At 30.7% G+C, this 24,360-nt stretch overlaps 2 protein-coding genes across 2 annotated transcripts; both read right to left on the reverse strand.

The window, feature by feature from the left end:
* Positions 1-552: 552 nt before the first annotated feature.
* Positions 553-2,752, reverse strand: LOC109795885 (serine/threonine protein phosphatase 2A 57 kDa regulatory subunit B' beta isoform). Its single transcript, XM_020355444.3, has 3 exons — positions 2,616-2,752; positions 1,472-2,511; positions 553-1,167 (listed from the first exon to the last, which is right to left on the reverse strand). The coding sequence occupies exons 2-3, from the start codon at positions 2,498-2,500 to the stop codon at positions 829-831; spliced, it is 1,368 nt and encodes a 455-aa protein (XP_020211033.2). The 5' UTR covers positions 2,501-2,511; positions 2,616-2,752; the 3' UTR covers positions 553-828.
* Positions 2,753-3,716: 964 nt separating this feature from the next.
* Positions 3,717-9,965, reverse strand: LOC109796089 (putative polyamine transporter At1g31830). Its single transcript, XM_083060323.1, has 2 exons — positions 8,989-9,965; positions 3,717-4,417 (listed from the first exon to the last, which is right to left on the reverse strand). Exons 1-2 carry the CDS (start codon positions 9,674-9,676, stop codon positions 3,717-3,719), a joined length of 1,389 nt encoding a protein of 462 aa, XP_082916449.1. The 5' UTR covers positions 9,677-9,965.
* Positions 9,966-24,360: the final 14,395 nt, after the last annotated feature.

Below are 24,360 nucleotides of genomic sequence, written 5' to 3' on the forward strand. Positions count from 1 at the left end.
CTGTCGATGCCCTTAAACAATAGTTAATTAATATCTACACTGACTATTATTATTATTATTAGAATCTATATAAATTATTTTATTTTATTTTTATTTTATTAAATAAGTAATTGACATGACATTATTAAAAGATATGATTAGTTATTAGTATACAAAAATTTTACACTGTCAATGTATAGATAATTAACTCTTGTTTTAACATATAGTTCATATCATAATTAATTTATTTGTATCTGAATATAATAAATTTATATAGATTCTAAATTGGAAATATTAAATTTTATTTGGTTACAGTGGAAAGCAGATGTTTGAATGTTGATGAGATGGGTGTAGCCCAATTCAAATTTAGTCCAATATTTGGAGCAAGTCGTTTTTTAGATCCAAATTTGACTTGATATTTTGCGAAGGCTCGATTAATTCTTTTTGAGATTCGGTTAATTCTATATATGGAAAAAAAAATTATATTAATTACGTGAGCACGTCGTAGGTTCAGAACCAATTGGCCAAGTTAATGTTTTGTCAAGCAGCAAGCTGAGATCGCTTTTTATCCTTTACTGAATTAACAAATTTACTTGTTCAAATTCAACATAACCCAATTAATTAATAATTTAATATAACATGATAATTATATATATATATATATATATATATATTTTTTTTTTTTTGGTTGGTATTTTGTATTTGTTATAAAATTCTTTCTATTTGAATATCACGAATAGCTGCCAGTTTCTGTCTTGCTGTATTGATATTTGTTAACAACTAAACAACTTTTGAACAAATATGATCTTGCAATTATTATTGCCAGCACAAATTTGCATACATTAATGTTCAGTTTGAAACACGTATATAACGTTGTGGATAAAGAAACTGATTCTTAGCAGCTTCCATTTCTATTCTTTCCCATAACTTTTTTCTCTTGATATCTTCTTGATGTGCCATTGATTCTTTAGCTTCCTTGTCCATGAGACCCTTGGAATACAGATCTGGATCCATTTCTTCCAGCATCACCTTCACACTTTCTGTTAGTTGCCTGACGCTCTTGCTCCAATGCCACTTCAGGTTCTTTTCCATGCCTTCCACAATGACAGTAAACACTTCCACCGTTCCTATTAATGCCATTTTTACGAACTGCTCGTTGTTCCATACATAGAGTGCACGCTCGGCTACCTGAAGCAAATTTATAAGTAAATTGTAGGCTTAACTAGTAAAAAAACCTTTCAGTTGAGTAAATTATGGACATTTCTCTCTCTCTTTTCTATGATTAGTGTTGTCTTAAGTTGTTTAATACTAACTAAGAAAACCTAATTAATATATATGGTAGAGAATAATAATTTTTTTGTAAGAGATGTAACACTATCTATTTTTTAAAGGATATTTTGAAAGGTATATAAATGAAAGAAAAAGATATGTAATACATGTTCAAAAATTAATATGAAATTTATTTTTTCTTCAAACACGACAAGAGATATACCTGGGAATTCCAACTGTTTATGCATTTGGTTATCTGTGTACATAAGGGCAAGGCCAACTTACGATACTGGTCAGGGTCTAAATTCTCCACTAGATCTTCCAACTCCCCAATTAGCAAGATTTCTTTTTGACAGTTTGTGACAGGCCAATACCTCAAAATCCCTCTAACAACAACTCCTCCAAGCATAGGCTCCTTCTGCACAAACTGTGACACGCAGTAAGCCAATTGCCTATGGTACACTTGCATCCCTTTGGTCTTGTGTAGAGGAATGAGCACTCTCATGAGGAACAACTTGTGCTCTTCCTTGAGTGGCACGGTAAAGCCATTGATTATGGTACCCCATATCTCAAGCAAGTCCGCAATACCCGGATGCTTCTCTGTCTCAAACACATAGTTCAACAGCACCTCGGTCATAGATTTCCTCATGAAGCAGCGATCAGAAATGAACTTGGAATATATCTTGTGGTACACATTTTTCAAACTCTCACGTTCCCTTGGATCCTCAGACTGGAAAAGTGCTACGAGATTGCGGAGGAAAGAATGATCTATGCACTCTCTCAGTATCTTTTGGTCCATGCTGTTAACAAGCTTGAGAAGAATATCGTAAACTATTTGGAGATGCGACCATAGGGGTGAAAATGTTGAAATGGGGTCTTCTTCTTCAGGCATGTCTGAGATGGTAGAAGGGTTGGAAGGTGGAGGGAGTGGCCTGAAGAGGTTGGCTGAGATCATGGCCACTAGAGGCCGCAAAACTTTTTCATGCACTGGCTTCTTTGCGGACTTCAATATAGAGACTAGCCGTGTGAGTTGAAGCCTCTTTGAGTCTCTTTGTGCAGGAGATTCTGAAGGGTCAGTGAAGGTGAAAACAAAGGTGCAATAAGAAATAGTGGAGAAAAGTTCTTCATTTCCTGAAGTTGGGGAAGAAGATGGGACAGTGAAGTGAGGATTCTCCTGCACAAACAGGTCATGAAGTGTTTTTGAGTTCTTCCTTGGGCTGCTTGTTGATGGTGATATTTTCTGGCTGATCATCTTTTCTTCTCCTGTAGAGTTGTTTCAGTTTCACAACGTTATTATGGTTATATTTTTTCCGTCCAAGGGGATAGAGTGATAGAGAGATTAGAGAAAATAGGGAAATGTTGTTTACATTAACATGTTTGTTTGGGTTATACATAAAAGCCAAGAGGGGTGCGGCAATGCCTTGCACAAGAATCGTTGGAATGTCCGATCTGTTGTCAAATCATTAGAACTGCCACTTTCTTGTGTCGTGAAGGTATCCTCATCTTATTGTTTTCTGATCCATTTGGATTTTGCCACATGGAATTTTCGGCATATTCGATGGCCTAGTCCTCATCAACAGGTTGTAGCATTTTTCAGTAGGGCTTAAACTAAAGACAACCTGCTTCTTGATATATTATGTGTCTTGCATGTGCCTCACCGGCCACCGGTATGGATTTCATTTGAGTCATTTTCTTTTCCTTGAGCACATGACAATGTTGTGTTTAGAAAGAAAAAGACAAAAGACAAATCCTCTATTGGACCCATCCTTTCCACTTCCAGAGCTAAGCCCACAAATCCTAGTTGTTTGTGTCTTTCTTGCTAAATTTATAAAGAAATGATAATAATTATGATGATTCGGAGACTAGGTCTAGCAAAACAGGCAGACCTTTAGCCGGGAAAAGTAAAAACACAATGTGAAAGAAAACAAAATAGAGGAAGCACACAAGAAGACAGAGAGAAGATCAATTACCCTTTGGAATTGTAGTCACCAATTGTATTATTCGACATAGTGAAAAACCGTCAATGACAAATTCTGTAAGGGAAGCCGACTCTCGTTCTTTATCTACGGGAATATGAAAAGTAGACCTGTCGCGCTTCGAAGAAAGGTAGTTCCCTGGGGTCTGTCTATCTTACTATATATACCATGCACCTAGGTTTCCAGACGTTCAGACTTCAGTCTGAGAAGGCAAGAATTTGAACCTTGAGTGATAGTGTAAAAGTTACAATGACTTGATCACAAATCCCCATTAATGGTATGCTTTTTTAACTTTTACAATAACTATCTATCTTAAAAGCAATATTAATTATCATTTCTGATTAGTTCACTTTATAATTTTTTTACTATGACATCATATAGGAATTGAAATACTAGTCTCAATGGCATAGACATTGGAGCATCAGAGAGACAATTGAACAGAGAAACAGGAATTAAGCATTAGGGGGCACGAAAAAGAAAAAAGGGTTGCATTCAATTCTCACAAATATCTGGAAGATCAGGATTAACAGAGAATCTTAGCCATCTTTTTTGCTCCATACATTTCAAACAAGGCCTCAAGACAAGCCCTATGATCACAGCTGAGAGGCTTATAATGAAAACCTTGAAAGAAGCAAGAGCTAAAACCACAAATATCAACAGTGCTGGAAGCACACAAATCAACACTGCTCCCGTTTTCCCAACAGGCACTTTATAAGGCCTACAGGCAGATGGGAATTTCCTCCTTAACTTAACAAATGCTACAAATTCCATAAGCATCCCAAAGCAGTACAAAAAGTTCTCAGCAGCAACAATCTCTTGGAAGCTCAACCATGATAGCAAAACCACCCCAGATGCAGAAAACAAAATGCCAACAAGAGGGGTCCCATAACGTGACCTTTTAGCAAAGATCTCAGGAACCATGCCTCGTTCTGCCATCTCCAAGAGTTGGAATGAGTCACTACTCATCTCAGCCACAAACATCCCCATATTTGACAAAGCAGATGCTGCTTGAACCCAACACCTTAACCAAACCCCTCCAATCACTGTAGCAACTTCTGAGAAGTATCCATCAGACCATAGCTCAATGTTAACTGGCATAGCTCCAGTTCCCACCACAAGAGGGAAAAAGTACCCCAAAACAACCAACAAAACAGCATAAACAAGAGCTCTTGGGAGGGTTTTACCAGGATTATTGTTGGTTATTTTATTGAAGGAAAGGTTGAGAGAGTGGAACGGAGAAAATTGAGTGTGGAACAGAGGAATATGAAACTGCATATTTTTTATTGAGGAGTGCAATTGCTTTTATAAAGCACATAAGTGAACGGAAATGTACGTAAATGTAGGCCACTATAACCACTAACAAACTAGTGCTCTTAGTGCCTAGAAAATAGCAAATAAATCCTACTAGTCAACATGACTTTTATTTTCCTAAAAAATAGCATAACATATAATTTAAATTTTTTTTTTTAATTTCCAATAGTCATCAATCAACACTCCTCCTTGACTTTGGAACTGCAAACTCCAAGCTTTTGTCTCAAGAACTCAAATCTAAATTTTGGAAGTGCCTTGGTTAGGATATCAGCCACTTGATCTTCTGATTTGCAGTAAACTAGTTTCACTTGTCCTTCTCTTTGAACTTCTCTTAAAAAGAAAAGTTTTATCTTGAAATGCTTTGTTTTGCCATGAAAAACTAGATTATTGGCAATTGAAATTGCAGCTTGATTATCCACAAAAATCTTTGTGCTGTCTTCTTGTTCTATGTGTAAATCAGCCATGATCTTCCTTATCCAGACAGTTTGATTTACAGCAGCTGCAGCAGCAACATACTCTGCTTCTGCTGTTGATTGGGCTATAATTTCTTGCTTTTTGGAACACCATGAAAAAACTCCAGAACCAAGTGAGAAACAATAACCAGAAGTGCTTCTCATATCATCAACACATCCTGCCCAATCACTATCTGAATAACCATGAAAACTTAAGCTTTCAACTTTCTTGAACCATACACCATAATCAATTGTGCCTTTAACATATCTAAGAATTCTTTTTGCTGCTTGAAAATGAATTTCACTAGCACAATGCATGTACCTTGATAACAAACTCACTGAATGCATGATATCTGGTCTGGTGGCAGTTAAATACATTAAGCATCCAATTAAGGATCTAAACAGCTTTTCATCAACCTTTTCAGCGCCATCTTCTCTGTAGAACTTTTCTTTTTGGTTCATTGGAGTTGCAGCTGACTTACACTCTCCCATGTTGAACTTCATAAGCACTTCCTTTGCATACTTTTCTTGGCACACAAATATTTCATTTTTCTTTTGTTGCACTTGCATACCAAGAAAAAATGTCATCTTTCCAAGGTCTGTCATTTCGAAGACATTTTCCATTTCTTCTTTAAACTTGTCAATCATCTCCTTACAATTTCCTGTAACAAATAAGTCATCAACATACTGAGATATCATAAGTATATCTTCATTCACCTTTTTAATATATAAGGTGTACTCACTCAGACTTTTCACAAAGCCTAAGCTCATTAAATGTGCATCAATTCTGCTATACCAAGACCTTGGTGCTTGTTTCAGACCATATAATGCCTTTTTCAGTAGATAAACGTTGTCTTCTTGTCCTTGAAGAGCAAAACCTTCTGGCTGTTCCACAAAAATTTCTTCCTCCAAATATCCATTCAAAAATGCTGATTTTACATCCAATTGATGTATAAGCCAGCCCTTTTGTGCAGCTAGTGCTAGCAGCAACCTTATTGTGTCTAGCCTGGCAACTGGGGCAAATGTTTCAGAGAAATCCACCCCAAACATCTGAGCATATCCCTTGACAACAAGTCTTGCCTTGTACTTGTTCACAGAACCATCAGGATTGAACTTGGTTCTATAAACCCACTTTACTCCAATGGCCTTCTTATGACTAGGTCTATCCACCAACTGCCATGTCTGATTTTTTTCAATCATTTTGAGCTCCTCTTCCATAGCATTTATCCACTTTTTGTCAGTTGCAGCCTCTTCATATCCACCAGGTTCCATGACAGCAACATTACACCTTTGATAGATGTCAGAAAGCAATCTTGTTCCTCTGACAGGTTCATCATCCACATCTTCATTCTCCTCCTGCAATCCAAGCTCATTGTTGCCTTTCCAGTCCAAACAATCAATTTGTTCAAGGAATTTGTTGTCTTTCCAGCTCCAACAGTCAAACTCCAAGAATTTCACATCCCTGCTAACAATGACTTTGTTTTTGTGTGGAAGATAGATCCTGTAGGCCTTTGAAATCAAGCTATAGCTTATAAAAATTCCAGGTTCTGCTTTCTTGTCCAATTTGTCTCTCTTAATATGAGGAATATAAGAGAAACACAAGCAACCAAATATCTTTAAATTAAAGAGCTCAGGTTTGTAACCGTACCATGCTTCAAAAGGTGTTTTCTGTTGTAAAGCTTTTGTTGGCAGTCTATTGAGTAAAAACACTGCAGTATTTACAGCCTCTGCCCAGAATTTTTTAGGCAAATCTTTGTCATGAAGTAAGCACCTAGCCATCTCCATAATAGTCCGATTTTTCCTTTCTGCGGTGCCATTTTGCTGAGGTGAATAAGGGGTTGTAAGTTGGTGTTCTACACCTGTATCTTCACAAAACTTGTTAAATTTTTTGGAAGTATATTCAGTTCCATTGTCGGATCTGATCATCTGCATTTTGCACTTGCTTTGATTTTCCACCAAAGTTTTAAACTTCCAAAAAATGTCAGCAACTTCATATTTAAACTTCATAAAATATATCCAACACATTCTTGTCATGTCATCAATGAAAATAATATAATACCTACTGCCATTCAATGATGGTGTGCTCATAGGACCTCCAACATCTGTATGTATCAATTGTAGATTTTGTATAGCCCTCCAAGTCTTGTTTTGTGGAAATGGGAGTCTTGTTTGCTTTCCATACTGACAGGCAATGCATCTAGGAGATTCTTCTTCAATATCAGATAAGCCTCTGACCATGTTATTCTTCTTCATGAATATTAGAGCACTGTGGTGAAAATGGCCCAATCTTTTATGCCAAAGTATTGTATTGCTGACCTCTTTGTGCACTGCAGCATGTTCTTCACTCATGAAGTCCAAAGCAAAGCTTTTTCCTTTCATTCCGACTTTAAATACTTCCTTGCCTGCTGAATCTTTGATTATGCAATTTTTATCTTCAAACAACACCTTATAACCTTTTTCAAGCAATTGAGGAACACTCAACAGGTTTTGGTTAATTTCTGGAACATATAAGACATCTGAAATTAGTTTCAAACCTGTTTGACCTTCAATTGCCACTGTTCCTTTGCCTTTTACTGCAATATATGCTCCATTACCCACTCTGACTTTAGAAAGTGCAGTTTTGTCAAGTTCTTTAAAGAGCTCTCGATCATAACTCATATGATTTGTGCAACCACTATCTATGAGCCAACTTTCGGTGGAGCTATTGGCAGCAAAGCATGTAACAGCAAACAATTGTTCCTCTTGTGATTGATCCTCAGCAACCTTAACTTCTCCTTGTTGTTGATGAGATTTGCAAATCTTTTCCATGTGTCCCAGCTGCCCACACTTATGACACTTTACATCTGGTCTCCACCAACACCTTTTTTGTGGATGATTGGTTTTCTTACAATGAGGACAAGGTGGAAAAACCTGAGTATTACTACTCGTGCTGTTGATCTTGTTTAATCTTCCAGGTCTGGTATCATTGTTCTGCTTCTTCTTCTGTTTGTTGCCATTGCTCTGGAATTTGACTTGAAAAGCACCCTCCACAGATCCTTCTTGCCTCATAAGTCTTCTTTGCTCTTGGGCCTGTAAGGCATGCATCACCTCTGCCAAAGTGATCTTAGATAGATCCTTTGTGTTCTCAAGGTAGCTATAGAAGCTTCATATCTCTCTGGTACTGATACAAGAATTTTTTCAACAATTCTTGAATCAGAAAAAGCTGTGCCCAGAAATCGTACTTTGTTGGCAATGCCAAGCAACGTATTTGAGTACTCTTTTATGGTGTCTGATTCTTTCATTCGCTGCAGCTCAAATTCTCTCATTAAATTCAATACTTGCATGCTTCTAATCCTCTCATCTCCTGCATATTCTTCCTTCAAGTAATCCCAAATTGCTTTTGCTGTGTTGTGAGACATGATCCTGGTGAAAATTATTTTTGAAACACCAGAAAATAAACATGCCTTTGCCTTTGCTTTCCTGGTTTTTTTTTCCTTGTGGGTTTTCATCTGGGTTATAGTGGGGTTGTCGGGCAGCGGAGCAATTTCGTAATCCTCCTCCACTGCTTCCCAAAGATCCAAAGCCTCTAGGAAGTTCTGCATTTTTATGGCCCAGAGGTCATAGTTATCTCCATCAAAGATAGGAGGAGCAACTTGAGAAAAACTTGTTTCGGCATCCATTTCAGGTCCCGTAAGATGTAGCTCTAGATACCAATTTGTTGGTTATTTTATTGAAGGAAAGGTTGAGAGAGTGGAACGGAGAAAATTGAGTGTGGAACAGAGGAATATGAAACTACATATTTTTTATTGAGGAGTGCAATTGCTTTTATAAAGCACATAAGTGAACAGAAATGTACGTAAATGTAGGCCACTATAACCACTAACAAACTAGTGCTCTTAGTGCCTAGAAAATAGCAAATAAATCCTACTAGTCAACATGACTTTTATTTTCCTAAAAAATAGCATAACATATAATTTAAATTTTTTTTTTTTAATTTCCAATAGTCATCAATCAACAATTATCCACCTCTCCAGCAAGGGTACTAATTGAGTCCCAATAGTTCAAATTCCAGAAGAGTGTGTTCAAGTATAAACCCCACTTCACATTCTTCAAGTCCACCATGAGCCACCTGGTTGGTTTTATTCTAGGAATTGCTATAATTCCCATAACCATGAAAGGTAGCAATGTAAAGATTCCCAACAATATTGCAGCCCAACCCACTATGGTCAAGCCCCTGTAGTTCATGTAAGTGAGTACCAAAACTAAAACTAGCACTGCTATTATCCTTGGAAAACCACCTCCTAAAGCTGGAATGGCTGACTTAAGGTAATCCAAGAACAACACTGGATACAAAGCATTGTCAATAACCCCACTAAGCCATTTCATCCAACCAAGTTGGAAACCCCAGTAAGGACCCAATGCAGATGAAACCCAAACCACATAGCCACCATTCTCTGGGAACATGGTGGCCATTTCTGCAGTTATGAGTGCCTCTGGAACACTCCATATGAATGGGAAAACCAAGAAACCAATGAGAGCCAAGAATGGACCAGCTGCTCTGACAGTGTCTTCCACGCCAAAAGGTCCTCCTGAGACCTCATAGAAGATCAAAAAGATCAAAGGGATAATTGAAACCTTCCTAGTCTTCTCTAGCTTTGGAGAAGAACCTTCTCCTCCCAGTGCCACATATTCAGCATCACTGCACTCCATTTCACTTTCACCTCACATTTGCTGATGTATAAGTCTCGGTACTTCTGCATTTCAACTTCGTCAACTATGGACATCTGTCACCAGTTTAAATTATTTTTATTTTTAGTTCTTATAAAAATATTATTATTTTAAATGATTTTTGTAACTTTTTTTTTAATATTATTTTTGTTCTAGACTTTATAATAATATGTATATTATTTTCATCTTTGTAACATGTAAATTATTTAGTAGTCTTTACAATTTTTAATTCAAAGAGTCAAAAGGAATAAGATATTATAGAGATCAAAGTAAAAAATAAAATAATAAAAATTAAAATATTTTTCTTACAAATATTATTTTAAAGAATAATTTTACAAGAATTAAAACAAAATAATATATTGTAAAAATAAAAACATATTTAAACTTCTACGGACTGTGATTTTTATTTTTTTTGGAAAAAGGATTATGACTTCTCAGAAATCAATAATAAATGAAAAGTATAAATCAACATATATGCTCGTCTCCTCACAACGTTTGGCACGCACGAGGGAGAATTAAAATATATTCAAAAGACCACTATCATGGAATTACTATTCTTTTCAAATTAGTAAATTAGGTTTTGCAAAATTACGATCAGATTTGAGATTCAGCTAGATATGAAACCGCGTGATCCGCTGATTAAAAAAGTAAATTATTTAAATTATAGAATACATATTATTTTATTACTTATGTAATGTATTAGTTTTGAATATAATTTCTTTTAATTAGGGTATTGGGAGAAAATTAAATTAATATATATAATTTTAAATTAAAAACTTATAATGCATCTGTAAATTATATTCTCAAGTATTCTAAACTAACATTATTTGTTTTAATATTAATATTTTAAAAATTTATCTTTTAGCATATTGTATTCTTCATTAATGAATAAATAAATTAAAATGTAAACAAAGATATTTAATGCTTGTACTGTTGTACAATCTGCACTAAAAAATACTTGTATAATTTATAATGTCTTTGTAGTAATTAACATTAAATTTTGTATAAATAAAATTAGAATTTAAGATAACTAAAAGAAATATGATTCAAGAGAAAAGATAAAAGGAGCATAAAAAATATTTTTGCAAATCTATCAATAACTCTTTTTAAGACTGATATAATATTTTTTAAAAAATAAAACTTTACATATATATATGGACAAATAAAATTAAACAATATAAATTAATCAAATTTTATATATTAAATATAAGTATGTCTTACACAAAAATATTTTTACTTTTTTTAACGAGAGAGTTTGTAAGAATTTTATTATCTAATTCAGTTTTTGTTTTTCATAATTAATTATATATTAAATATTAATAATTTTAAAAATTATCAATAAATAAATACATAAATTTTGTTACAATAGAAATTATCTATCATAAATCTAAAATATAAATTATATGTTAAAAATATTATGTATACTAATTTTAAATATAATTTAAAAATTCAAACATAATATATATATATATATATATATATATATAATTTAATATAAATTTTAATTGTATATAATAAACATGCTAAAATATTAAAATAACAATTATGATTGTGTTGGACATTAAAGACAATATTTTGTTTTTGTTAATTATAATTAATCATTTGGTTTTAGAAAAAAATTACTTAATGATTATTTATAATTAACACTAATATTAATTGTTAAACATATTGAGTTTTAGGAATCCTAATCAACCATGAGACTTTGGTTGACACATAGTGTTCAAGGGATAGTATGCTGGAAATGGATCTTTTGACTTTATGGAGGGAAAACTATGGTAACTTAATACATTTAAACCGTTGAATTTGTAATAATAGATCAGATTGTGACACGTGTACATTTAAGTCAAAATATATATTGTACACGTGTCATAATTTAATTTATTTTTATAAATCTAACGGTTTAAATGTATTAAGTTACTGTAACTTTCATGTTTCAAAGTTAAAAAATCTGAATCCTAGTATACCGTCCTCGGCCATTGGAGTTGTCATTCCAAATGAATTCATTTAGATACTTTCAAGCTTATCACAAACACCTTTCGGGACAAGGGAAGATTGCATAGTGTAGGTTGGCATTTCTTGAATAACACTTAGAGTAAGAGTGCTTCTCCCTGCAAACGAAAGATTAGACACTTACTAAGAAGAAAGCCGTTGACAATCTCTAAGAGCAATATGATGGAAAACACCTTTAGTTTTCCTACCATGCATCAACAGTGATTCTAAAACCAAACCACACCAACTAACTTCATTCTTCTATTATGATTCATCCCTTTAAAGAAGAACACTCTAGTTTTAAAGCCACTAACCTTCATCCTTGTTGCTTTGGTGAAAAGATCCAGACAATTAGTGACCAGTCTCATTTGATGGCTAGAACTATAAGCCTTCCCAAGTAGAAGCTCATATGCGAAAAAAGGGTTGATACACACATGCCACCTGTAGCCAAACGAAGGGGTGTCTAAGAACCACAATTCACCTTCCACTGAATGAAATGTGTTATACTCTCTATGTATAGCACAAATGTATAAGGAGATATCAAGTCTCCTTGGTGAAGACCTCGCTCAAGCCTAAAGAACTCGGTTTTTTCACCATTCACACAAACCCGAAAAGAGACCAATGATAAATAATGAAGGATAAGATTAATAAAATGTTAATCGAATCCCAAATCCCGAAAAATATCAACCACAAAGGACCATTTTATATTGTCGTAGGCTTTCTCAATATCAACCTTGACAGCTAAATACCCCACTTTCCTCTTAGAACAACACATCAAATGACAAGCTTCCTACATTATGATAATGTTGTCTCGACTCTACCTCCCATGGATAAAGTTGGTTTGGTTAGGATCCATAAACTTCTTGAGTCTAGACGTCATTACTTTAGTTAGCACTTTGTGAATGACATTACAGAGACTTATCGGACAAAAATCAGGGATGCTCGCTCTTGGGATTAAAACAAGAGTTAATCACCTGTATAGTGTCAGTGAAAATTTTTTATACTGACAACTAATTAGATCTTTTAATTATGTCAGTATAAATACATTTATTTTTAACAGTGACATGTCACAATTAAAAGATCTAATTAGTTATCAGTATAAAAAAATTTATACTGACAGTGTATAAGTGATTAACTCTTAAAATAATATTAGTAACATTTATAAGGGTAATAGAGCTGGGATTAGAAAAAGTTTCCTTATCCATAGAGACTACCTGGATTCCAATAATTTCCTCAAGAGAAAAAAGCTGGGGAAAGTAACCCTTTAGAAGGAATATCATCCTTAAAAAAGGAATTATAAAACGATAATATTTTATAATAACTTTTTAAATGTTATCAAGTTAGAATTAGATCATTTTAAAAATTCATATAATAAAGATAGTTCGTGAATAAAGGTTAAATTTTTCTTAAACTTAATCTACTGTACCTTAATATTTATATTTTTGAATAATTATTTATAATTGTGTAAATTATTGATGAACATAAAATAAGAACAAAGAAAAATATTGTTTTGCCGGTTCAAAAATGAAATGAATTGAATGAACTATGATTATTTATTTTAGTCTGAATTATCATCTCTACTAACAACATGCACATTCTTGCTGAGTTCTTTCATTAATAAGCCTGAATTGTCATCCAGACTAAAATAAATTATTTTCATAGAAAATTTTTTGAGAATTAAACTCTTAAAAACATTAAGAAAAAAAAATCATAAATTAGAATAAAATATAAGAAGAGTTTTTAAGATGTAAAAGTGATGGGTTCTCAAAAGGTAAAAGAAGATCTCAAATTAAGTTCTGCTGGTAGATGAGCTAATGCTAATGCCCAAACTCTTTGCCTCCTGAAATATTATTTAGAAAGTCTTACCGATGATTCAAGTTCTATATTCTTGTCCCTTATGCAATGCTCAATCTTGGGAACCGAAAATAAAGGTAGCACATAATTCATACCCAGATATATAGTTATTATTATTTCTAATAATGATTACTATGTATGCTTGTTATCAACGAAATGGCTCATAGAATTGAGTGAAACATATGAGGATTATCAGGAGGCAGAACATAAAATTTGAAATTTGTATAGAAGAACAAAGATAAAAATAAAAATAAAAATGAATAGATTGTACCTGTGTGGAGAATTAATAACAGACACAACACAAAGGGAATAGTGTTAAGTTAGAGAAAAAATGGTGAATAAGAAGCAGTTGTAGATGGGAATGTAATACGTGTCAAAATGTAAAGTAGAGTGCGTGTCAGTAAGCCAAACACGTTTTACTTTGCACTGAACATCACAACACCTTTTCTGTCCACTTCCTCAACTTAATTCAATTTAATTTTTGACTTATAAAAATATTTTTTCACTCTCGCTTTTATTCTTGGAGTTTATTACGAATTAGTATTTATTTTAATTTTAAAAATATTGAATTTGTATACATTTTTTTAAATCAGAAGAGTAAATTCATGAGCCAATTCATTTATGCTTTATTTGAGGAGGGGAGAAATCCAAGGAAATGAGAGAAAATAAATAAGTAAGAATTGATATGATAGAAAATAAATAAAAAATATAATGATATTTGTAATTATTTAATTAATTGGAATTAAGTAAGAAATAGAATAAAATTGATATTTATAATTATTATTTTACACTTTATTTATTATTATTTTTTACATATTATAATTTTATATATTTTTTAAATTTTACAAGAATTTTCTCAAAGAAAAAGATATTAAAAAATAATATATGATTCACTTCTAATTTCTCATAATCCTTCCTAGATTTCTCTCATCAAATATAAATATATATTTTTCTAAATTCACTCTATTTCATCTAGGGATGATAAATATACTCATACTCGCAAGTAATACATGAACCCGTCTCGACTTTGATGGAAAATATCCGGTTTGACTGGGTACGGGTATGGGTACGGGTAAAACCCGATACTTTAAATCGGGTACGGTACAGGTACAAATATGTACTTACCTGTCCCGTACCCGTACCTGTACCCATCCCCGTTCTCATTTTTAATTTAATACTCACCTTCAATTTAATTATATTAAAAAATTTTAATATTTTTTTAATATGTGATTATTTATTATAATATGAAATAGAGAAATAACTTAATTATAATTATAATATAATAAAAAATAATTTAAAAATATCATAATTTTTTATAAAAAATAAAAAATAAAAAATAAAAAAAATTGACGGGTACAGATACGGGTACAGGTATACCCGATACTCGACAGGGACAAGAATGAAGATGAAAATCATATATCCAATAGGTACAAGAACGGAAACGAGAACAAATATCATGAAACCCGTACCCGACTTGTCTCGTTGTCATCCCTAACTCCATCCCCTTCCTGTTAAATTATTCACATCAGTGAATTGATTGAGATTATGTAATTTTTGACTGAAAAAAGGAAAAGCCGAATCAAGTTGTCTCACTCTTTAATCAACTTGCTGTTAGGGCTGCTAAATGGGCCAGGTTAACCGGGCTAATGTGAAAAACTAGGCCGAATTTCCATTTAGTTAAGAATTCTAATGAGGCTAATGATATATATACCTCTTTTGTTTTTTTTAATAAGTATACATCCTTTATTTTTTAAATTTTTTTAAAATATTCATAATTTTTTTTTAAATATTTAATTTTACATCTCTAATATTCAATTTATTATTTTTTCTTTTCACACACTTCCTTTGTTCTCTTTTCTAATTTTCACATGTATCATCTTGTCTTCCTCTAATTCTTCACATATTTCAGTGGGTAGTTTTAGTTCTTTCGATTTTTATATTACTCTCTTATTTTCTTACATCTTTCACTTTTTCATATGTATCCAAATTATAGAATTAGTAGGCGACAACATTGTAGGTACATGTCTTTTTCGACAGTTTTTATCAAACTAGATCCACATTTTTTCTTCCAACACTTCCTTTCCTTTCATCCCTCCAAAAACCTTAATATTAAGTTTAGTGTTATGAAAAAGACATTTTCACTATTTTAGAGTACTATGCGGATAGTGAAATCAATAAGAAAACTGAAAAGAGAAATGGAGAAAAGAATAATGTAAAACTAAAATAATTAAAATTACCTATCAAAATAAGTGGGGGTAAAAAAAAATTAAGAGGGTGCATATGAAAATAAGAGAAAGAGATATGTAAAAAAGTGTTAAATTAAATGTTAGGAGTGTAAAATTAAAAAATTAAAAAAAAATATAAAAATTAAAAATATTTTAAAATTTTAATTAATTATTTTTTAAAAAAAGAGTGTACTTATAAAAAAAAATAAAAAAAAAGGGGGTGTATATATCGTGATCCTTCTAATGAACAAGGCTATTGGGCTGGTGGGTCCAGCATCACGCATTCTATTTCACCTGCGTCATGCACATACATTCAATAAAAACTAGTATTATTGTCATTTCATTTTATTAATTAATGGTTTAAACATTAATTTAGTTTTTATAGTTTCATAAATTTTATTTTTTAATCTTTACAGTTAAAAATAATTTATTTTAATTCTTTTTATATATTATTTGTATTTTTTAATTCTTATAATTTTATAAACTTTATTTTTATTTTTTATAGCAATTAAAACATAAAATAAAACACAAATGATATATCTAGAATTAAAATAAAATATTTTAGCTACAAAAACTAAAAAATAAAGTTTTTAAAATTATAGAAATCAAATGATCATTTAAACTTTAATTAAATAAATATAATGTGGTAATAAAGTAAATTATGGTTCAATGTCCATAAAAATAATTATATTGATGACAACGTATATAAATTAGAAAAATGTTAACTAAGAAATTAAAAATAACAGGTTTTTTTTTCTTTTCTGAAAAGTATAACATCTCCTCCTACCTAATAGTAGATAAGTCATAAGAACGGATAGTGCTTTCTCATCGTTAAGAAGTTAAATATGATAAATATTGAAAATATTTATAGAACGGATAGTGTTTTCTATCATTGAGAAGTTAAACTTGTCAGGCATCTATTCTAATTTATAGATAAATATGATAAATAAAAAATAAATTAAATAAAAACATAAAAAAATTCTAAAATCTTTCGAGTCAATTTTATTTTATAGATATTATAATTTGATTCATAGATAAATAGGATAAATAAAAATTGAATAAGATAAAGAATTTAAAAAATCTTTAAAAATATTCTCGTAAAAGAGAAAATTTTAAAAATATTTTCATATAAAATAGAAATTTATGTTTAACATACAGTGAAAAAGTGAATTATATATATTATTAGTATAAGATATATATCCGAATAATTTTACTAAATTTGAATTCAGTTTTACTCGTTATTTATCATAATAGTTAATAAAATAAACATATCTTTATTTTGAAAAAACTACTTATTAAAAATATAAAAAGTCGTTAAATATTTTTTTTTAGATAATTAGAATCTGATAAAATATACTCGATGTTTATTAACATTCTTTGAAGTGCATGCATGCATGATCGATCTTTAACGAGCAGAATCTGGAAATCTTATAAGGTGGTTAAGTTGTGTGGATTGAAGTAACAGAATAGAGATATAGAGATTGAGAGGAGGAAGTTTTGATTGAATAAATAGTGAATAGAGGTTGTTTTGTAAATGTTAATTAGCAGCAGAGAAAGAGAATTGGAGATGGAAAGTGAGAAGGTATCATACACATACACATACACCAGTCTGAGAGACATAATGGGAGGAAAGAGAAGGAATGATGAGATCCACATTCTGAAGAATCCTCTCCTAAAACAAGCTGCTTTGGCTTATCTCCAACCCATGTCAACCCCTTCTCATCTTAAACCAAACTCCTTCTGTCACTGTTTCACCATCTTTCTCCACACTTTTCTTGCTTTCTTTCGTCTTCACAACGGACAAGACTAGTTTCAATCACTTTTTCACTTTTCCAAATTTAATATATCTATTTCTTTTTCACCTCATTCAATCACATCTTACAATTATTCTTCACCTCTAACTTTTACTTGCTCAATTAATCACGATTCTTTTACTGAAACTTTTTAATTCCGGATCCTGAAAAGTGCAGCTAAAACATTTTGAGTTTTTCTTTTATGTATCAATCGTATTAATTATTATACTAGTATGATATGATATGACATGACTTAAAACATGTGTTTAAGTGTTGATTCTCGATTTGAATCTACCTTTAAAGGAAAACAGAAAGAAAAGAACAACTAAAATATTAACTAGAATCGTGCATTGTCAATTCTAACCGATTCATATGATTTTGCATACTTTGCACTGTTTCATCTTTGAATAATTCAGTTAAAATATTAATTAGATAATGTCAGACCAATCATTCTGGTCAATTCAATAATACCGATGAAATTTTGTTATTTTTGTTTGTTTTCAAAATAAATTTTGAATGGTAACTATAATTGATTATGAGGAAAAGGTGAAAAAAAAATCATTAACAATAATTTTTTGTGTAACTATAACAAAATTTATCTATATTTTTTATTCTAAAAATGATTTAATTTTGTTATCTAAACAAAATCAACTTTCTTAACTTACTATAAACTTAAGAAATTTTATAAAGTAATCTAAATTTTTTTAGAATAAATTAAATTAACATCTTTTAAATAATTATATTTTTTTTTCGATTCACTCAATTAATGATTAATCTATATTGTATTTGTGGTTTGTCTAAAAAAAATTTCGCAGATAACAAGAATTAAATATTGAACCCTAATTAAATAAATTATCTTTCTACACTCTGTGAATGCATTCTTAATCACTACATTAACTCATCATATTTCTTATGTAATTTAATCTCTTATCAAAATGTATAAAACTTCTCTCTACTTATATAAAAATATGAAACTATATGTACGCTTTTCATTAACAGGATTTTTCCTCATTTCTTATGTTATTACATGGAATAAGAAAAGTTATTTTAACATAAAAAATATTAAATATAATTTTATTAAACTTGGGGTATGTAATTTAAGCTTAATTTTAATCGCGTTATTAGCTATTCTTATTTTCTATTGTTTTACCTTATAAATTTTTAACAATAGATGTTTGTCATCCTCGAAGCATGAGTATTACGATTTTACTTCATTCAATATAGCCACCTTTGAATTCTGCAAACATTTTGATAAATTCTTGGTCAAATGTCGTCTACACAAATTATGTAGACTAAATTGACGAATAATTAACATATCATTAGTTTATATTGAATAAAAACGTGAGCGGCATGAATAAAGATGAAAATTCACATTAGACTGAAATTAACAAATCAACAAACATATGACCTAGAAATTTACATGTCATTGTCTGAAGTTTCTGACCTAGTAATTCACATTAGACTTGAATCATACTAAGCTAGGGGGGCAACACAGGTCAATCCTCCCCACCATCGATCCACCACAAAAGGATTGGGTGAGATTAACTTGCTTTAGGAAAGTCAATTGAAAATTCTAGTCAGATTAACTTGTCAACTTCTAATGGGTTTCTAGTAATCTCTTAATGAAGTCAAATTTGGCATAGGCCAGAAGGAAGCTTGTAATAGGAATTGTTCCTAGTTCTTCAAATAATTTAAAATATACATATACAACAATCATGAAATTTCATGTTGTACTGTAAAATTCTTTATATGATACAAGTTAAATATCTATATTTAGTTTGTTTGGTCAAACTTATGATTCATATTCTATACTTATAATTTAATTTGTAATAGATCACTCTATCACTAATTCCTCAGCATCCTTATCTAATTAAAAGTTAATTATGTCAATTTTAGTGTATCAATTTCAACATACATGTCAAAAAGGTCAAGTTCCAGCAATGAATGAAGTACAATGCTTTTCTTTGTGGCAAGTCCTTGGATAGACTTGTTTTGCAAACCAAGTCCAATTTAAGCACTAGAAAGAAGAAAGTTTATGAGTGTTAGAAGTGTCAAAAGAATTCAATCTGATGGATCAAATCAACTTTTATCATGAATTTGAGTTGAGTCGGATTATAAAAAAAATGTATATTAATTTTAACTAAATTTCAACTCGACTCATTTAATTTGTGACAATAAATGGAATTCTATTATCAATTTTATATATATATGACTCTCGGATTATAAATTTCACAAATACTCTCGTTTCTCCCAAAGCTTATTATAAATTTTTTTGTGTAACTTCTCGAAACAAGCTTGCCATGAATAACAATGAGTGGAATGCAAATATAAACATCTGCATCCACACCCACCTTGATCAAGTTGCGATGAATCTTTTAGACATTATATATGACAACTCTAACAATTCAGCCCAGGTTTTGATTCCTAATGGGTGCGTGACATTATCCGTATTACGTATAGTATACCCTCTGATCATGACATTGCAGACAAATATTTTGTGGAACACGAAGAGTGCATCTTGCATGGAACCTGCAGAGTCAACAATCCGAACGAGAGTCATTGTGAAACGAGAAAAAGCTCTTGGTTTCATTAGTGACCAAATTTGGTATTGGATCAGCTGGAGTTTTTGGTTGGTGATTGACTTGAGGAAGATTAAATGTGGTGTTTTTTCCATAAAAGACCAAGACACCACCAAAACAATGACCAACGACAACGATTTTATTACTCACATTAAATATCGCATCTTTTAACAAACACTATGTTTTTATTTATTAACTTTTAACCATTATCGTAAGTGTTGAGAACAAAAATTCTTTTTAACGCACGCAACATCTTTAAGGGAGTTACTACTGTACCCTCAATAAATGAGAGATTTTGATACTGTATTTAATATAAATGTACACGTCATTTAAATAAATTCTATTTTTTTTATTTAACTTTTTTATATTATTTATTTTTAGGGTTTAGGTAGTCTTCATATCCATCATCTGCATCATGACTCGACCCAAATCTGCATCATAGACTACTCTTGCCATTGTCCCCCTCCTCACCTGTGTCTACTTCAACTAGTCCACTCTTACCGACTTCCTCCTCTCCTCCCTCGACTTCCAGTGCAAGATCCTCCTCCACTCTAGCCTCCGTCCACGCCATCCCCCCAACCCCTCCATGGCCGTCGTTAGGGAGAAAGTCGAGCAGGTTGTGTTCTCCGTTAACCTCTTTGCCAGTTCAGCCGTAGAAAGAACACGGGCTTATGCGTCCTGTCCGGTTCGGGAACCGTCACCAACGTCACTCTTCGTCACCCCTGGCGCCACCGTGACTTTTCACGGCTACTTTGATGTCCTCTCCCTCTCCGCCACGCTCCTCCTCCACGACTAGCCGGCAATCGCAGTCTCCGCCTTCGTCGTCTCGCTCGCCGGCCCGCAGAGAGGGAAGAAACAAGAAGCCAGAAACATTCCGAAAAAAAATTAAAAAACGTGAACTTCGATGTAGATGTGAATTTTAAATAATTAAAAAATTATAAATGACTTGGATTTACACGTAAATGACGCATCATCAACAATACCAATACCCTTCTTTTATAGAAGGTACCGCAGAAATTCTCCTTAAAAAAAAGGGGGGGACGCAAATTTATTTATCCTCGTTTGACGTTATGTAAATGGATATTCATTATTTTAAAATATTTAATGCGACTCTAACCTTTATGTTTACATTCACAACATTTCGTATAATTCTTCCTTTCTCATATGGGGTGGTAATTTTCTCTAAAATCCTAACGTTATAAAAGAAAACATTAATAATACTATAAGAGCATCTTCTTAATGCGCTTTTTTTTAATTAAAATTTAATAAATAATGTTGACCTCACTTTTATTTAATACATCTTATTCATAATTTCATAATCTTTAAAAGTACTATTGCCAATCACTTAAAATTATATTAAATATGATTTTAATATATGTTTATAAACATAATACGTATACATTGAATATAGAATTTAATAATAAAAAAAATACATTAACAATGTTATAATTTGTTATATTGTTATACAATCAAATATAGTCATAAATGATATTAAAAAAAAATAAAGAAGTATTATTACTGTGAAATCAACTAGTACAAGATGCACACTAATTTAAAAAAATAAAATTTGTGCAAAGTGCACATACAAAATTCAAACCCTACAATATAATAATCATGTCAAAAATATTTATGCAAATATTACCTCTCATGATCATTCTTTAGATACTTTTATAAACATAAATGATAAATTTGTTCAGCATATTTACTTTAAAAGTATTACGTGAAAGGGTGGAGTTAGAATTTTGAATTAAGAGGAACCAAGAGAAATAATTTATTAACCATGCATGGATAAACTCTTAATATGCTTTGTTAATGTAGAGTATTAAAAAATGAAACATTAAGAGATATAAAATAATTTAAAAAAACTTGATAAAAAAATAGCTAAAAGAGAAATTATATTCATAAGCACATTTTTTTTGAACATATCTTAAAAAGATAAATAAGAGGAAAATAAAATAAGATATGGCAACCAAAAATTAGAAGAAAGAGCTATAAAAATAATACTTAAATACATTTTTAATTCATGTAAAATGAGTAAATTTTGTTTTGACTCTTATAAATTTTTTTTTTATTTCTCTAAAACTTCGAAGCACTGTTTTTGATTTATGTAAAATAAATAAATTTTAGTTTTGATCATTTAAAAATATTTTTTTTTAATTTTTATCTCTAAAATCTAAAATTACTGTTTATAATCCTAACCGTTCATTCCTTTCACAAAGAATAAAAATAAAAATAAATTTAAATTTAAAAACAATTTAGGTGGGTACATGTGGGGTATGCTTTATTAAATGCTTTGGGTTGGTTTAGGCTTTTCAATTTTTTTAATAATTTGAACTAATATTATGATTAGACTAGTTTGGGTCATCAAACCTGTTAATAAAAAATATTTGAAAATATTAACGAACTCGTTTTTTCTTCTTTAATTTGGTTGAGATTCATTAAGTTAGTTATCGGTATAATACAACTCATAACTGAATTAATTATTCGTAACTTTATATATATGACTTGTCCTTTTCTTATTGATTTTCCTTTAAATGAACAGCACACAGTTCATACAGAATCGTTAGAAAATGATTAGTTGGTTACAATCATCATTATTTGGTTCGTTAAATAACCCTTTTTGTACTTGTCGTAATGCCTTTGAAGTTTGAACAACGAGAAAAAACCCTTATTATAAATAAATGAATAAATATTCGATTTTATCCGTGAAAGATGATAAATTTGATCGATAGGGTCTTGAAATTGTTTTTTTTTTTAATATTTAAGTTCTTAAATTTCAACTTTCTCACGTAACTCTCATATGTATTATTAACTATACAAAATAATTATTATTATTGAAATTCACTTATATATATATATATATATATATTTGTCTTTTTTGACTTAAGTTAATTTGATTCATTATAATCTTTTAAACTAAAAGATGAAACTTATGCGTCAAGAACGGTTGTAATTGCTCAAAATTAGTAGAGGAAAGGATTAAAAATTCTGGTGTTACTAGTTCAAATCTGATTCTTGATACATGATTTATTTGTATTAATTCTTCTGTTATATTTAATTATTAATTCTGTCAGTTTTATAAAATCAAAGATTAATTGTTATGTTGACATGCATTTTTTCTTTTAGTTAATAATGAATATTATTAGCACTAAGTTCTTTTTTTTTTCTAATAGAGTTTTACAATTTATTAAACATAATAAAAATATCTATATTTAATTGACACATCCTTAATTTAGATATTTTTGAACAATTACTCATTTTGCTAAATTCTAAATTATTTTAATAATTTAGGATTTACAATCCTAAACATGTAGCCAAAATAAACAAAGAAATTAATGATGTTTGAGACAGAAAAATTCAACTACAGAAAATTTTACGAAACCTAACAACAGCCTTCCATTTTGATCAGAGTACCCATGACTAAAATATTTAAATATGACAAAATGTTTGTTATTGATTGAAAATTACCAAAACCTTATATTATAACTTATATTAAGTGATTAGGAGAGTAAAAAAAACTAATTGAAAGAGAGAAAATAAATGTCAATCTAATACTTAATTGTTGATTATTCAAAAAATTAATAAAATTAGTAATTAAATATAATGAAATAGCTAATTAACTTACATAATGGAGTTAAAATTAGATAACTAAATATTACAAGAAATATTTTAGGAACATATATATCAACCATCTCTATAATATCTTTTGGAGACTAAATTAGATGTGTAGTAGTAAATAAATACATACAAACTTGAAGGAAAATAAAAACAATAAAAAAAGTTCCCCTGCAAGCTGCAATCATATATATGGGTCCCGATTATCTGCATTAAGAATTAACTGCAAATAATCTTAATCATAAAAACAATCATAAATGCAAATGCATGTGTAGTGACATCCACAACATACTCGCATGTATACATTTTGTTATAATTAGTCAAGTTTTTTTTTCTTAAATAATTAATTGAAATGTACTTTTTGTATAACTTTTTCCCGATCACATATAACCCTCTCTCGGTCTGATGGCTTTGGTTACCTATTTTTCTTTTCAGATGTTAGGAGAATTTGAACTTCAACCAGTCTACGATTATCTGAATTAATTACAAGAGAGAATATTTTTGTTTACCTATTCTTTAATGTATGTAGTAGTAATTATCTTATTCAATCACAAGATAATCAGCATAACTAACCAAGAGTCGGTACATTATTGTGGTTTATACATATTTCA

Source organism: Cajanus cajan, chromosome 7 (genome assembly GCF_000230855.2).
Source record: "Cajanus cajan strain Asha chromosome 7, NIPB_CcT2T_4, whole genome shotgun sequence".
NCBI lineage: Eukaryota > Viridiplantae > Streptophyta > Magnoliopsida > Fabales > Fabaceae > Cajanus > Cajanus cajan.